Raw genomic sequence first — 16,779 nt, 5'->3', positions numbered from 1 at the left:
AACTTTTAATTTGCTTGTAATCACATAATGGAACTGCTTGGCATGGTTACGGTAGGACAGTAAGGCTATGGTATGATGGAGATATTGCGATAGGACTGCAGGGATCTGGCAGGACACCAGGATTACTGTATGGCAGCAAAGTTACATCAGGACATTAGGGTTACAGGAGCATGATTACAGTATAACAACAGGGTTACCATAGGATGGAAGGGGATGCGGTAGAACGATGTGGTCACAGTAAGGGATTAACTGCAAGGTTACGGTAGAATGACAGTGTGACAGAAGGAGATATGGTAGAATGTTATAAAGGGGGTGGGGGGGGGGGGTTGTATATGGTAGAACTGCAGGGTTACGGTAATGGTAAATGGTCTGCACTTATATAGCACTTTTTTAACCTTAGCAGTCCTACAAAGCGCTTTACACTGGTTCTCATTCACCCATTCACACACACACACCAATGGCTGCAGAGCTGCAATGTAAGGCGCTAGCTTGCCATCGGGAGCAACTTGGGGTTCAGTGTCTTGCCCAAGAATACTTCGGCACGTGAAGTCAGGTTACAGTGCGACAATGATGTTAATTGTCCTGTTGATTTTATGCGTCACCCTAAAGTTATTGTAGTGTAGTTAATATATGGTGTTAACTTCTGCTCCTTCTTTTCTGTTCTCTCTCTTTCTCTGTCTCTCTGCAGGACACGAGGAAACAAGAATGGACCGCCATCATCCCCAACTCTCAGCTCATAGTCATTCCTTATCCAAACAGTGACCCTCGCAGGTACACCAACACACACACACTTTTATTTAAATTCTAACAAAGATATACATTAATTACTGCTAATGTTAATTAGTTAGAGCAAGGATCAAAGGATATCAATAATTGATGTTGCTGATGGAGTGTGTTAATGCAGCAGTTTTCCCAGAGTGGACTATAAACATGGTCCCTCACTCTCTCTCTCCCTCTCTTTATCTCTCTTTCACTCTCTCTCTATCTCTCTTTCCCTCGCTCTATCTATCTCTTTATCTCTATCTCTCTCTCCCTCTCTTTATCTATCTCTTTCTCTTTCCCTCTCTCTCTCTCTATCTCTGCCTATCAGTTATCGCTCTCTATCTATCACTTTATCTCTCTTCCTATCTATCTCTTTATCTCTTTCCCCCCTCTCTCTATCTCTCTCTCTTTATCTCTTTTCCCTCTCTCTCTCTATCTCTCGTTTTCTATCTATCTCTTTATCTCTTTTCCCTCTCTCTCTCTATCTCTCTTTTTCTATCTATCTCTTTATCTCTTTTCCCTCTCTCTCTCTTCATAACTATCTCTCTTTCCCTCTCTCTCTGTCTATTTCTTTATCTCTCTATCTATCTGTCTATCTCTTTATCTCTCTCTATCTCTTTATAACTCTTCCCCTCTCTTTACCCCCCTCTCTCTCTTTCTCCGTGCATGCGCTGGATGGAACATCTGAACAGCTTTCTTGGCATCCTGCCAACTGTTCTGGATTTATACTTTTCCCCCGTTTCTATAATTAAATAGTGAAACATATGGCTATATGTGAGTGGTAGTAGCTGTAAATAGTCTGAGAGAGACAGACTGACGGTGGGCGAGACGCAGGGAGATGATCTCTCCGGCATGGCGTCAGGTGTGTCCCAGAGAGTGGAGTGCCGGTGGATGTACTGTAGGCTGTGGGAGAGCAGGCCGGGTGTGAGAACATCTACTCGGCCTCCTGCATGAACAAAGCAGTGGTAGTCTGGTGGTAGTGTAAAAGCAAAGCCTAGTCAACATGCTGATCGAAAGCGGAATATTGGTGAAAGGAGTAATGGTTCAAACCATGAGCCTCCATTCGTTAAAAATGAAGTTATAGCGAAGGAGTCTGAATGTGTCGGGAAGTCTGCCAGCACAATTAAAACGATTCCACTTGGCAGCGAGAACGCCACAGTAAAACACGTCCTGTCTTCTGGAAGACCGGTGTTTATGTTCCTAAACAGTCAAGAGGAGAGGCTGAATGTAAGTTTTATGTGAAAACATGGGGATAGCGATTACACTGTGTTTGCTTCAGTATGACTGAACGCCGGAGATGTTTTGAGTAGAGGGACATCGGGCACAAAAAGTTCGGCTGTCCACACAGAGCTGTGCAGCCGGGGAGCTCGGGGACTCGGGAGTGAACGAGAATAGAGAGTGATCCTGAGAAAATAGACAGCTACTGTATAAAAACTAGTAGCGGGAACGGGCGGCAGGGTGTCTGAGATGCTTTTACAAAAGGTAAATATGCACAACTGATGCATTAAAGTCATCTTAAAAGTCAAAAAGTCTCTCTCTCTCTCTCCCTTCACAGTTGGAGTGCTAAACTCTATCTGACTCCCAGTAATATTGTGTTGCTGACGGCCGTGGCGCTGATCGGAGTGTGTGTTTTTATCCTCATCATCATCGGTGTGCTGCACTGGCAGGAGAAGGTCAGAACTCTCTCCACACACACACACACACACACACACACACACACACACACATATACACACACCTAAACTAGGCTCCAGAGAGGCATTCATAAGAGAAGGTACAGATCCGTAAGATGGTACAGGTGCAAAATGTATGCTGGGGTACATGCTGTGTGTGTGTGTGTCTGTGTGTGTGTGTGTGTGTGTGTGTGTGTGTGTGGGCTGAACAGATGGGTCAGAATGAGCAGATGGGTGTATGTGTCCCTGACATCATTCCTTCACCCCCAACACGCGTATATATACACACACACACACACACACACACACACAGAAAAGAATGCCACACCATTAATACAACTAACCATGCTTTCAACTGATTAAATATGTTGTTCATTACCACCTGAACAGACCCGTGTGTGTGTGTGTGTGTGTGTGTGTGTGTGGTAATTTACAACCTGTGCAGGTGTGTAAATGCCATCACTTTATTATACACTACTAAATGGATTTTTAGTCAGTTTGCCTTTCAGAAGCAGATTTTTTTTTTTTAAATGACTGCAAAAAATGTAAATAACAGGAAACTATAACATCTGCTACAACATATTTGAAATATATATGGTATAATATAGTATAATATAATGAAAGACATTTTTTGTCTTTGTAGTTTTCAGTGTACACTGAATGGATAATAAAAGCGTAAATGCTCATGAGTTGACCACGTCTTTAATAAATAGCTGCAGCCTGTTCATTAGGATAAAACGGCGAAACTAATCAGTGGGGAAACGAGTCCGGTTTGGATATGAGCCATTTTCTGAATAAAACTAAGTGTGTCTTTGTTGGCAGTGATGCTAAAAAGGAAGAATCACTCTTGAGGCTAACAATTAAACCAATTCAAATTAAATTACATTTATTTATGTACTCTTCAAGCTGCGACGCATACAAAAAGTAAATAAAGAACAAAAGTCATTATATTTACACAGTGCACTCTAACATAACCGTGCATCAGCCAGTTGAAAATGGTCTGGGGTGAAGCGTGTGTACTTGTCCATGCAAAAATATGATTAGAATTGATATTAAGATGTAATTGTAAGACGATTTAACGCTGTATTGAGAGCATCGAGTTTTCCCCCCACAGGAAGGTCTTCAGGACAGTTCAGGGACGTTTCTCTGTAACATGACAAGCTGCGGTTTTGTTTTTTTGGTCTTATTAACTTCACGAGAGAGTAAAAAGGTGTGGAAATGACTGTTTATAGTTATTACGCTTGTTTCGTCAACGTTCTATAGCATTAAATGTGCAACAGTTGATTTTTTTTTTTTTTACTTACTTGAACAAATAATCTGCCTTATTTATTTATTTATTTATTTATTTATTTATTTATTTATTTTAATAGTAGTTTAAGCCACGACTTCAGGACAGAAGTATTACGAGGCTGAAAAAACCCATCTGGTTTGTCATGTTAGTTGTTTTATAGACACTCTACTCTACAGGCCACCATAGATCCTGGGGGTGGAGCTTTGTGAACATGGGCGGGAATGTGGGATGGGCTTCAAGGAGTTTAAATAAAATCTTATCCTACCAACTTAAAGCTGCAGTACTGAACTTTGGCACTGCTCCTGAATCTGATGGTTCGAGGACTTCGTATGGGTGTGTGTATTAGCTCCATCTCTTGACCACACAGTGTGGCGGTGAGTTGCTCTCTCGTAGCAAGCAGAAAATAAGTGCAATTTACCACATTGACCGTAGCAAAACAAAAAAACACATGGGAAACTCGATACCTCGCTGAATCAAGCGAACAAGACAACAGCTGTTTGCACAGATGTCAACGATGATTGCATTTAGAACGTTCCAGATTAAAAGCAGCCATCTACATGACAAGTTTAAATTCTAAGCAACTCTGTAAGGACAAGCTAAAACACTCCACCATCCTCAGCACCCGCACACGTGGGTGTATAGTAGCCGGGTCTTCTTCTTTCACTTAATGGAGGTGACATCACCACCCCTCTGTGCAAATTACGTCAAAGTGACGTTTCCCGTGAAGTCCAACCCCAACAGTTCAAATTATTAATTGTTGTTATTAGCTTACCGTTGTGAATCGGGAGACGGATTTAAACGCTGGGTTTTTTTTACGTACTTGCGAAATAATTTATTTTTCTTCATTTTTAACCAGAAAAGGTTTCATACTGCAGCTTTAAACATTAGAGGGGTCATCTCGGGAGGGGAAAAAAGGGCTAATTTTAAATGTGATAAAAAGTGATGTCTTTATTTAATCCCACCATCACGTCTACAGGCAACGAGAAAACCCGTGAAAAACCCTTTTTGGGGTTGTTTCCTGCCTTTGAGCTTAGACCTGGGTGTCTGCGTTGATTGATTTTCAACACCAGCATGGTTTTTTTTTTTGTTGTTGTTTTTCCCCCAGAATCGGATCACGGCTCGTAATTCGACGTGGCCGTATCGTAGACGGTTGGAGGGATTTTCCGATTGAAATCGTTTTTTTCTGCACGCTAACGTTTACACACGATGCATTACACTTAGAGTTTCATATGATGCTTTCTCACACGGGTAAACGCTCCGTTTTAGATCACGTGTTCTTGAATAACAAAGATAGTTGGAGCGATTAGTTTATGGCAGTTTGCCTGCTTAAAAAACAAAGCAATGCTGTAGGAAAGAGTGGAAACTTTTGCTTTCCATCCACCCACAGTTTCAGTCTGGCACAAATAACACGCACCAGAACTTGTTAAATCAAGCTCTTGCCAGGAGCGTTTGGAAGAGGAGTGAAAACATATCCATCTTGCAAAGACTTTAGAGCAGAACGGAGCTGCTTTATTCACTTGTCTTCCAGTTTTGTAACCGATAGAAGTGTGGAAGAGCTTCTGCAGTTATTTGCTTATATCTTTAGCAGATCATCACTGATCCTTTATGTTTACGTTTATTAAAATCATGAAAAAAAAATAATCATTATAAATTTTGTTCTCAAGAAATGATTACAAATTGTCTCGGAATTGTCTCTACACCTTTACATTAGTTATCATGATCTATGAACAGATATAAATATGTAAATTAGAAACTGCCAAGCGTACTAGCCTAATATCTCTCATCATTACCTGACTTGGCTAGCTGGCTAGTTACCTAGCTCGTGTTTGTCACGTTTTTAAGGGGACTTTTATGTTGACAGACACTTTTTATGCAAATGGACTTTGGCATAAGTAACGCAGTAGAAGCACAGAGACATTAAAGGAAGAACTGAGATACAAGTGCTGCCAGAGGGGATGCCTCAGGCCCTTCCCTCAGTGCTCACTGAAGGCCTGAGGATATCTCCAAACTAAAAATTACAGACGTGTACAACACGTCTTTGTATTTTAATTGCATATCTTAGAATCATCATGCTTGTTGTAATTAATCTGAATACTGATTTAATAGTGGTCTCTGTAGGTTAGAAATAATTTTTTAATAAATGTATGCCTTCGCATAATTTTGACGTACCAGTGCAGTCCGCCATTTTGAATTCCATTAGTCCCAGTGAAATTTAGCCCTCTCTTCAGTTTTCCCTAAAGAGCGCAATGCAGCGGCGCTTTAGTCCTTAAGTTTGTCCAGCTCTCTCACCTCCTCATGAGCACACCCTGCTCAAACTGATCAGCTTCCAAACCTTCAAGTTTCACGCTAATACTGCCATCAGCGCCGTCACCGAGTCTCTGCTGTAACTCGGCTGCATTGCATTCTGGGACTTGCACCAAGGTCTCTTTTCCTTCTACGCCAGTATTCTCATGAATATCACTTTAAACTTCATTTGAAAATGGCGATGGTGATTTAAATAAAAAAAAATTCCCCCCTATTAGACACCACTGTAACTGTGCTAGCAATAACCCTGTCATGTCAGCGCAGCACGCAACCGCTAACTTCTCACAGGAGTAATGAAAATACAGCACCAGCCAACAAATTAGCACCAAAATCACTAAACGCACCACAGATACTTCAATATAAAATGATAGCTAATAGTGTTTCAGGGTGGAGATTTGCTTTAATGAGGTCTTTTCAACAAGAAGAAACACGTGTTTTGACAGGGACCGAATTATATTTCTTGTTAGCTACGTTAATGGAGTAAGTGGACATCATAGGCAGGTATATAAATCTATTTTTAACAAATAGACTAGCTGGAGAAGCTGTTTCCGCTAACGTTAAAGTGAATACGTGGAAGAAAATAAGAGAGATCTTATTCAGGATGGTTTTTACAGCAGGTCTGATTCAGGCTGTGTGTGTAACTGAGTGTGTCCAAGCATGATTGTTTTTGCGTGTGTGTGACTGTGTGTGCATTTGCATTAGTGTTGTGTGTTTCTCTCTTTCTCTCTCTCTCTCCATCTGCTCTGTTGATTATTCACGCTGAGAGCCGTAATTACTCAGAGAAGTACTCCGCTCTTGCACAACTACATTAAAGTAACTGCTTATGTGTGTGTGTGTGTGTTAGGTGTGTGTGTGTGTGTGTGTGTGCGCCTTCCACTTGACTGCACTGAGTCTGTTTGTGTCCAGCTCTATTTCGAAGACACATTTATCAGTGTGACCTGATTTCCATTTCTCCGTCTCCCGGTATTTCTTAGTAATATATGGCTGTGTTCCAAATGGGACATGTAGTATATAGTGTACACTACACACTGTTCCCGTCGGTGGGCATAGTGGGCGTGGTGAGCGAGTGACACGATGTGAGTTGAGACATGTTTATGCAAATGAGAAGTGACATGAAATAAATCTGATTTAAGCGTGGTTATGTATACATTCTGTAGCTATGGTTACCAAACCGATATGTGACCAGCTGTGTTCAGAATCTGCTGTTTTGTCTAAGGTTTAAAAATACAAATTATATTTGACACATCAGTTGTCTTATAATACACGAGTATGCAAATTTGGGAATGCCTCCTTAACATCTAGTAAACTATCTTGAGTTTGTCGTAGATGAACACGAGAGCGATTTCAGTGTCGGAGCATCGACGTTTTTTGTTTTTTTTTTCTCTAGTTTTTGATCAAAATGCAACGTTACCATAGCAACCACGATCTGATCGTATCTTTTGAGGAAATATAAATATTAAACGTATTCATTTTTTAAATTATATATCCGCAGTCATCATCATTACGGACTTGCAAGCTATCGAGTCGTCGCTAACAGTTGTCAGGTAGCAGGTTTTAAGATGAAATTACCGTGTTGCACTATTGCGAGAGAGTACCATCCAGATGTGGAAAAATTCATCCAGAGTAGTACATCATCTGCATACTTTTGTTGTACTGAACATAATCGTCATTCGCGTATTGTTTACGAAGATCGGTGCGTACCGTGCCGTTTCAAACCTGTCTTGCCTTCTCTCTAATTGCTTCTCTCTCTCTCTTCTTTAATATCTCCCTCACGCTTTACTTTGCTCGATATTTCTCAAATCCTACCACCCTCTCCCCCCGCACCCGCCGAGATTGAAGTGGCTGCAGGAGATAAGAGCGAGGCGCTAACCTTTAGCGTGAGGAGAAAACAGCATTCGGAGTTGAGCTCGCGGATCTTTCCATCTTAGCGGGCCGTTCCGACTGCATGGCTCTGTGGGCGAGAGGAAACGAAAGGATGAGGTGCACACTCTAGTGCCAGTTATAGACTATTATAAACAGGGTGAGGGCCAGGATGGGCCAGCGGTACCACTGGGGGGGGGCCTCTAATATTACAGCTTGAATTTCATGCGAATTTTAGACGTAAATATTGCAATTTTCTAGACCAAAAAATTGACACACGAAGTATGACAAATTTTTTACTTGCAGCACATACCATAAAGTATACAGTACAAAGTCTTTTTATGTCTTTATGTATGTACATGTATATAATGTTTTATTAAACTAAAAAGGGTAATACTTTACATTAAGGTTCTGTTAATTACTAACTAATGTAGTTAATAATCTTTAGCATAAAACAAACCATAAATAATGTTAAGAAAATAAGTTAACACATCAATTAATTAAGTATTAAATGATATTTCATCAAATGAAAAGAGAATAAACCATGACTAAAAATCGGCACATAAACAAGCAAAAAAAAAAAAAAGTGAATTCCGCTATTTTGCTAATGTATGTAAATGTTAAAAATCTTAAAATATATATATATAAAAAAAATTAAATCTCAGTTCTTAATTTCAAATCTTAATGTACGTGATGACTTTGGCTTATTTGGTTTATTATATGTATATTAAATCACATACATGCATTGAAATGAGTCTCAGTTACTTTGTTAATGGTGTATTAATGCTGTAGTTTGAGTTTTGGTCATTTAAGGGAATCTTGGTGTAAAGTGTTACAGTAAAAAGAATTTAATACAAAAATTATTTGGGAGAAAATTATATAAATGATAATCTTGGAAAGTCTTTGGAAAAACTAGGCTAACATTTTCCTAACTACTGTAGTGACTTTTCACCAGGGGGACCATGGTGTTGGACGATTAGCTAATGCTAAACACCGCGCTGACATTAGCAAACCTGACAGGATTTTGATTTAACTATTCATTCATTCATTCATTAAATAATTGAACATTTTAATATAAAGTTTTATAAATTAATTATTTTGTTTTGGTGAAGGTTTGTAGTGGATTCTGAGTCTATTCCCGTTTAGCAAACTACATAGTTGGAAAGCTAGCTAGAGATTATGTTAAATGTTAAATAAATAAATAAATAAATAAATAAATAAACATTTTCCTCCTCTAGATATAACTAGGTAGCATTTTAGTTATTTCAGAAACGCAGAGAGATCGAATAATCCTAACACATTTCTTACCACAGTAATCTTCGAGTGTTTTTGATATCTTCTGAGGTAAAAGATTCGGCGTTCGCAAACGAGTCGAATCTTTCAGTCGAGTTTCTTAGACGGATCTTTGAATCAATGTATCTTTTTGTCGGTGAAGGTTGGGAATCGACTCATAGATCTGAAGAGCCGTTTTGATGATTCCGCAATCGAAATAAAACGGTCTAAGTGATTTGAATTTTTAAACATTTGAATCGTTCTGAGATATATATAGTTGTGTTTTTTTTAATGTATTGAATTTTTAATTTTGACAGATATATTGACTTTTATACTCAAGTTCGGTACACTCGCCTTAGTCAAAGCGTGGTTTTATATTTTATTTCCCTTTTTTACTGAGCGCGCGCAAGTGTATCTGATGCGCTTTTTTTTTTATTCAGGCTCGAGCGCATTTAGGCGGGAAAAACAGACCCGCGTGCGTCTAAAACCAATTTCACGATGACCCGTTGCTGATTAGGAAAGACACACACGCGCGCGCGATGTGTGAGTCAGTTCGTCCCAGCTGAGAATAGACACCATTTTTACTTTGGCTGAGGCAGACAATTATCACACACACACCGCCATTAAACCCCCCCCCACACACACACGCGGCTGTGTGTTTTATCAGCGCGAGACAGAGTGTGTCTGGTTCAGGCTCTATCAGTGATCGCACCCAGAGGTTTTATGCTGCTGTGAAGTGTGCCATTGTGTGTGTAATGAGTTCAGCTCTCTCTGTGTGTGTGTGTGTGTGTGTGTGTGCGCGCGTGTCAAGAAGAGCTCTGTATGCTATTTTCATAGTTGTTCATGGCAAACAAACATTTCATTATTGCCATAAAAGCGCTATTGAGTCTTTTCTAAGCGAGTTGACTGACCATTTTGAAAGTCGAAATGATTTTTGACTTTCTCACACTGACCTACACATTACAACCAGTGACAATTAAAAGAAACATTTCTGCATGAAAAACTGGGGACGTACACAATGTCCCTCTTCTCCTAGATGTAGTCGAAGACATTTTCGTGTGAGATTTTATTGGGATCTGACAATGGCGAAGTAATAATCTGAAAAGCCTGCTGAAATCGCGCAGTCTAAACCCAGCTTAAGGGAAGCTTGTTGGATCTAATGCTGCTCGTGTTCGTGATGTTTTCATGAAGATTACTAAAGTCACTACCTTTTGGCAGGGTTGTGATGCAATTTTGTCATTTCTTAGAATGGCAAAATGTTCCATGCTACTAAAATTACACCATAATTACAGTTATCATAGCTAAACAAATATTTTTAGCGATGCTGATTGCAATTATGGTGTAATTTTAGTAGTATGGATCATTTTCTTAGAAATCTACACGTATATCTGGGGTAAATGTTGATATTTCGGATGTTTCTGTCTCGTTTCTGCTTTTTTTCATTTTCTGTATTTCCTAAATCTGTGTATTTCCAAAATTTATTCTTGCAGCTGCTAATATATAATGCTAAGCTAGCAGCTATAAGCATCCCTTACTTGGTAGCAACATAAGCCTCGTAGCCTCCAGTACAGAACCTAAAATATCAGCTAAATAAATAGATTTCTGGTAATTTGTACATTGTGATTTTATTTTATTTTTTTCACCAAACTGCTTCTTTCAGAAGAGCCTTTTTCAAACATTCAGTATTGATATATTTTTTCTGAACATTGTGTTGCAGAAAGCAGACGACCGCGAGAAGAGACAAGAAGCTCATCGCTTCCACTTCGACGCCATGTGAAGAACCGGAGTGCATCATGGGGGGGAAAAAAAAAGAAAGTCCATCATAAGCATTCATCTCACTGGAGAGTATATTTATTAATTTATTTTCCATGTTTTCCCCACTGAATGTGGTCTATCTGTTTCAGCTGAATGTGTTATTGAACGTGTGAGATCTCGGGAAAGTGTGGCTGTTATTCCTCACTTCTGATTTTTTCTTTCCCCTCTTATATTTGTATATAATGGACGTTTACTTGAACGATACGACATAACAGTGTGTGTTTTTAGCTGAAGCAAGCAGGGAGTATTGATTTTCACAAAAAAACAAAGGAATGTTTTGGTGCCATTTTATTTGTCCTTCTGGCATAACGCGTTGTGTTAAATGTATTTCTTCCTCTGTCATTGTAAAAGGGAAAGATTGTGTCTCTTGGGTAAAAGCACCAGGACTAGTTATGGGAGTCTTTATTTTTGGTGCTTGTTTTGATGTACTTTAACAAAATGGCTGCTCCAGTCATATTTGTCTGGCTTGCTTTTCAATGCCTATGAATGAAACTGAAAATGTTTCCTATGCTAATCAATGAGGTGTGCAAAAAACAAAAAAAATGTATTCATGCGGTTTGTCCTTTTTTTTGGCTTGCTGTAAGAGCATGTTTCTTTTCTTCTTTGGCAAATGGTCATGTTTATAAGATGTGTTTGGTGATCGAAGTTTTCTTCCTTTATTTTGCACTCAGGCTAGCCAGTAATGGCATCTTGCACCATTTTAGCATCATGTACTAACATCACTCGTACATGAAGAGTCTAATAAAACAGCAGATTTTTATAAAACTCCATATTAATGAAATAAATGTGCAAATCAAATTGGACGTATTTTATCATTTGGAACACTCCAGACATAAAATTCTGCCTTCGGACTTTTGGTAGTAGTCGTACTGTGAGCGCTGTGATACGAAACTTGGGCCAATGAGGAAATAAGTTTCCATTTCATAATGAAAACAGCACAATGGAAATTCACACTAGGCGTCCGACCCATGACTTTTACGTCATTTTCTCAATTTTCATCAGACATGAAAGTAAAAAAACAGTGTATCTTGTACAGAAAACATCGCAATAAGTTTTACCATTTTGCAGTTGTGCAGATCACGTGAGAGTCATAAGAAAAGTTCTCTCTTTCTCTTACCGACAACTGAAATGCCAAAACTGTGCTTACCGATTTGTCAGGTTTAGAGAACCGATTCGAAAATATGCATATTTTTGCAGTTTAGAAAAAATGTTTTTGCATTTTAAAAAAATATGCAGTTTTAGTGTTGATAGAAAGGCATAATTGTTCGATTTTTTACATTTTTATTTTACCCATGTTGGTGTGGTCTAGACCTTAGTTTCAAGATGGAAGGTCATTTGACTTCAAGATGGAGCTGCAACTATTTTTAGTTCTGGCTCTTTTTTTTTTTTTTTTGACGTTCTGTGCGTGTCAGAAATGACACAAACAAGTTTACCACATTGAACAACTCCACAAACCTGTTTAAGGTGTGAATGTGTGATGGGTTAGACATCCATATTGCACAAAGCTAAGCCTGAGGCTGTAAGCTTCCATTACTTCTCAGCTACATTAGCATCAAGGCTTCAGTGTAAAATTTAGAAAGTAAACATATCTTAGCTGCATTGCAGTAAGTAAGTCTATCTTATCTTCCACTTAGTTACATAATAAAACACCAAACAATGCATCATTTTTGGTAGGGAAGTGGCAATAGAAATTGTTAGTCATGAGATATGGATATGATTTTTGAGTGAATGTATGTGTGAAAATTTCCTGTTAATAGATTATTATTAATAGATTTGTTTGCAGATCATATGTCCAACATGTTATGTCCCCAAAGCACACAGTCTTACTTTGAATTCAACTTTCACTTTATTGCCTTATTGAATTACCTGCTTTGTGCTGTGTAGAGGTTATTCGTGACCGGTACAACTTTGTCATTAACACTGGTATTATTGTTTGTATTTTTGGTGATTTCTAACTGTATATGAATTTTTGTACGACATTTGGTTATGTGTGTGAATTAGATTCACTAATGATGAAATGTTCAGCTTGGGAATGGGTTTCATCATGCTGCATTAGTCAATATTTACGGGTTAATATTATTGATTCTCATTTGGCTAAATAAAGGCGTTTTTTTTTTTTGTGGAGCACTTGCATGATAATAGAACTAAAAGCTGCTGTTGGTTTTCAGGACTAAACATTTCGATTTCTTTCACAACTTTCAGTCTGTCTGCGGTGTCCGTTTCAGAGCAAATTGACATTTGGTTTGGTTTCACACTGCACGTAAATAAACGAATCAAGAGCAAAAAGAAATCGTCTGAGGGACGTGTAGGGTTGAAAATGCCCCCATAAAGGTCTTCCGGCAGTTACTTTCACTTTTTTGTTCATAGGTCCAAATCTCCAGAACAGTAGACCATAATGCATTTCTGCAGTGTTACAGCTCTGTCCTTTGGCTCAGTCTGCCTCAGTTTAGCAGCTCATACACAAAAAATAATGCGGTGTTCTTACCTGCCTAATGAACCACAACGAGGTTGGGAATACATCAGTATTCCATTTATATGGACTAAACACTGCATATGTGATACCCTTAGGGTGCTTCGTTCATGCAGTGTTTTGCCCATTAAATGGATCCCTGATGCAAACCCTGGAGCTGTAGCGCTGCAGAAATCCCATATACTGTGGATACCAATAAACACCGGACATTATACGCATGACATTATAAACATTGACATTATAAACACCGAACATTATACGGACATTATACACACGATATTATAAACATCATGACATTATACGCAACATGTTTTGGACTAGTTATTTATATATTATCTAGCCATTTATTGCACTTTTTTGGTTTGTTTATATATAGCTAATGAATAAAAGAGTTTCAAGAGGACATTTTCATATGCAGTGTGAAACCAAACCATACCATGTAGCAAACGAACCGAAATGATCACTTTTCACTCTGATTTGTATTCCCAGACAGATTAATGAGTATGAAAGTGGCCCTTATGGTTAACGTGTTCTGTGGCAGCATTAATGGTGTAATTGAAACTGGAGCGCTGGTCTCTTTACATTTTTAGGTCGGTGATGTCCATAACACATTTGTTTTGTCTAAGCTGTATTGTAATAAAATACTTTCACCTGGATTAACCTTAACATTGAGAGTCATTAAATGTACATGGATTCATCAATGGAAAATAAACATTACCAAACATTTACTATCCTGATGTTGGCTCTTGTAAAGTGCTAATCTATTTATTAAAATGGGTTTACTTCTAGTATAAGAGACGTACCAAATGATCTGTTTAATCCTTATGTAGCTGACCACATTTTCTCCAGGAATCTTTCCACAAAAGGATCGGCACTGATCCAAACCAATCACAATAAATTACTCAGAGAACATTTTTGCTCCTGTTATTTTTCTTTTGAATCAGAACTGAAGCCTATGAAGGGGTCGATGAAAGGAACAAGGTCACACCAGCTGTTTATCGGGTCATTCTGTAGTGAAATGCTGCAAAACCAGCACTTTGTAGAGACCAAGGTTGCTCCTAACATTTTTGTGGTATTTATACTCTGAATGGAAAACTAGTGGCAGTAAATTAGATTTCACCAGTAAACACAGGTCTAGTTCAAGTACAAAGCCTATTAAAGCACAGTGGTACAGTGTGTAGTGTTTTTGCTTGACTTCCAGGGTCCCTGATTCAATCCTGAGCTCAGATTACTTTCTTTATGGAGTTTCCTGTTCTTTTGTGTCCATGTGGTTTTCCTCCAGGTTTGTCGGTTTTCTCCCACCTTCCAAAAACATGCCAGTAGTCGGTGGATTAACGATGCTTAATTTCTCCTTGGTGTGATTGAGTGTGTAAATGTGTTTGTATTGTACCGTATGATCGTCTGTTGTACCATCCAGTGTGTATTCAAGCCTCAGGACCCTGGATAGTCTCCGAACCAGGATAAAAAGGTAACTGAAGATCTATGAATGTTTAAACATCCCTGTGATCTGTTTTCTAAGTCTCCTCTTTATAATATTTCTTTGTGATGTTCTATCAGATTTATTTATTACTTGTTAGCATGAAATCTAATAAAACTCTTTTTCTCAAATTCAGCATTTTGGGATACACCTCTTGTTATGAAATTATTAAATCTATCTATCTGAGCAGAAAAATAATACATTTACGCTTCAATCTAAACATGCAAGACCAGAGAATTAAAAAAATGTGATATATAAAGCTTAACAGTAATATTTGTGTAGACAGTTAATCTCAAATATCCGCCTCTCTTTCTGTCACTATTATAATATAATCATGAACCTTAGATAGTGTACTGTGTATTATAAGCACAAACTAAATGTATTTTGAATAAGCTGTATTTTAAATAGTATTAAGCTTGTGCTTGAATCAAGTTATAATTCAGACTAAATACCTAATATTGCATCAAATGGGTGTTAATAGCGACCTTTACATACCTTTGACCCAGTTAAAAAAAAAAAAAAAAAGAATTAGAAAAGTTTTTTGCCTGTGTTGCCAGAAGGTATGACTCTAAATATCTTTATCATTAGGTGTGGTTTGTTGCCTAGGCAACCACAACTACCTATGTTATCCAAATCCATAAAGGAGCATCAGTATAGTGTTGTGACTGACATTGAACTTGAAACGTGTTTTTTCTTTTGCATTATCAAATTGATCTGTGGTTAGTCAGAAAACAAGGGGGATTTCTGACCAGGAAATAACAGAAAGGGGTTGATTATAAATAAAGGGTTCTCCAGGAAGAGAACTGGGAGATTGTGTGACAAATATGGCTACTGTTATAACAGCAAATTAGTGGAGACATTTCCAGAGCCATGTGATGGTTCGTGTTTAAAGCTGTTCCTCCCTCCAGTGGCTGAGCTGGTCTTTAATTATGAAAAGCCAATGGGTCATAAATATGGAAAAATTATTCCTCAAAGTAAAGAAAAAAAAAAAAAATTTAAATCGCATCGTTTGGCCGAGTTTTAAGGTTCACATAAAAGATTTGTGTAAAAATCTATGGAACGATGTACAGACCAAACATTTCTGTCAGTAGTAAGTAAGTATTTATGTCCATTTTTTACCCCAATTGGATCACCTGTAATTCCCACACACCAGCCAGCTCTCTCCTGTCATACAACAGCTACCAAGGACGATAAAGGCTAACGTGTGCTTTCTTTCATACACATGAAGCCAGCCACATATTTTCAAGCTGCTGCTTCACAAGGCAGCGTAACACACTCTGAGGAAAGTGCTATCCGTCATCTTCTGCATACGTGATGCAGAAGATTCAACGTATTCAACAATTTATAAATCTTTGAATAGTGCTAAATTCATCATTTGTGCTAAATGAATGAATAATTGCCCAACTTCAGTTTCCACACAGTTCCCACAACATACCGGTAGGTGTATTAGCTATACTAAATTACTAAATACATTTTTTTAAAAGCACATGAATTGTCCAGTTTGTAATTGTATGATGACCAATGTGTGGTAATGTCCATCCATCCATGGGGAACTGAAGAGCGGGGAACTGAAGAAACATCGTACCACACGTGCCATAGAATTTGTCCGAGGAATCATTTGAGAAAAATGTTTGGATTTGTCGATTTACCCCGGAATATCTACTTTACATAGAAACGAGACAATCTCAATTCAGCCGTCACTTGTCATGCTGTTGAGTTGTCATTTGCTGCTGTTGCTGAAACTGTGTTGCGCACAGGTCGTTATCACGTTTGCCTCGCAGCTCCGCGGTTGGGGGTTCGAATCCCGTCTCCGCCCTGTGTGCGTGGAGCTTGCATGCTCTACCCGTGCTTCGGG

At 38.5% G+C, this 16,779-nt stretch overlaps 1 protein-coding gene and 1 long non-coding RNA gene across 2 annotated transcripts in view; one reads left to right on the top strand and one right to left on the bottom strand.

Moving 5' to 3' along the window:
* The window catches only part of LOC128602766 (uncharacterized), a 28,380-nt gene extending 19,069 nt beyond the window's left edge, over positions 1-9,311 (bottom strand). The window contains exons 1-2 of the long non-coding RNA XR_008384878.1: positions 9,199-9,311; positions 7,901-7,981 (exon numbers count right to left, since the gene is read on the bottom strand). This is a non-coding gene — a long non-coding RNA (uncharacterized LOC128602766). The remainder of the gene's footprint in view (positions 1-7,900; positions 7,982-9,198) is intronic.
* Positions 1-14,176, top strand: part of itfg1 (integrin alpha FG-GAP repeat containing 1) — a 126,182-nt gene extending 112,006 nt beyond the window's left edge. The window contains exons 16-18 of the mRNA XM_053616775.1: positions 689-771; positions 2,318-2,435; positions 10,880-14,176. Coding sequence (XP_053472750.1) covers positions 689-771; positions 2,318-2,435; positions 10,880-10,939 — 261 coding nt within the window. The 3' untranslated portion in view covers positions 10,940-14,176. The remainder of the gene's footprint in view (positions 1-688; positions 772-2,317; positions 2,436-10,879) is intronic.
* Positions 14,177-16,779: the final 2,603 nt, after the last annotated feature.

Source organism: Ictalurus furcatus, chromosome 27 (genome assembly GCF_023375685.1).
Source record: "Ictalurus furcatus strain D&B chromosome 27, Billie_1.0, whole genome shotgun sequence".
In the NCBI taxonomy this organism is placed as follows: domain Eukaryota; kingdom Metazoa; phylum Chordata; class Actinopteri; order Siluriformes; family Ictaluridae; genus Ictalurus; species Ictalurus furcatus.
This window is presented reverse-complemented; position numbering and strand designations above follow the sequence as displayed.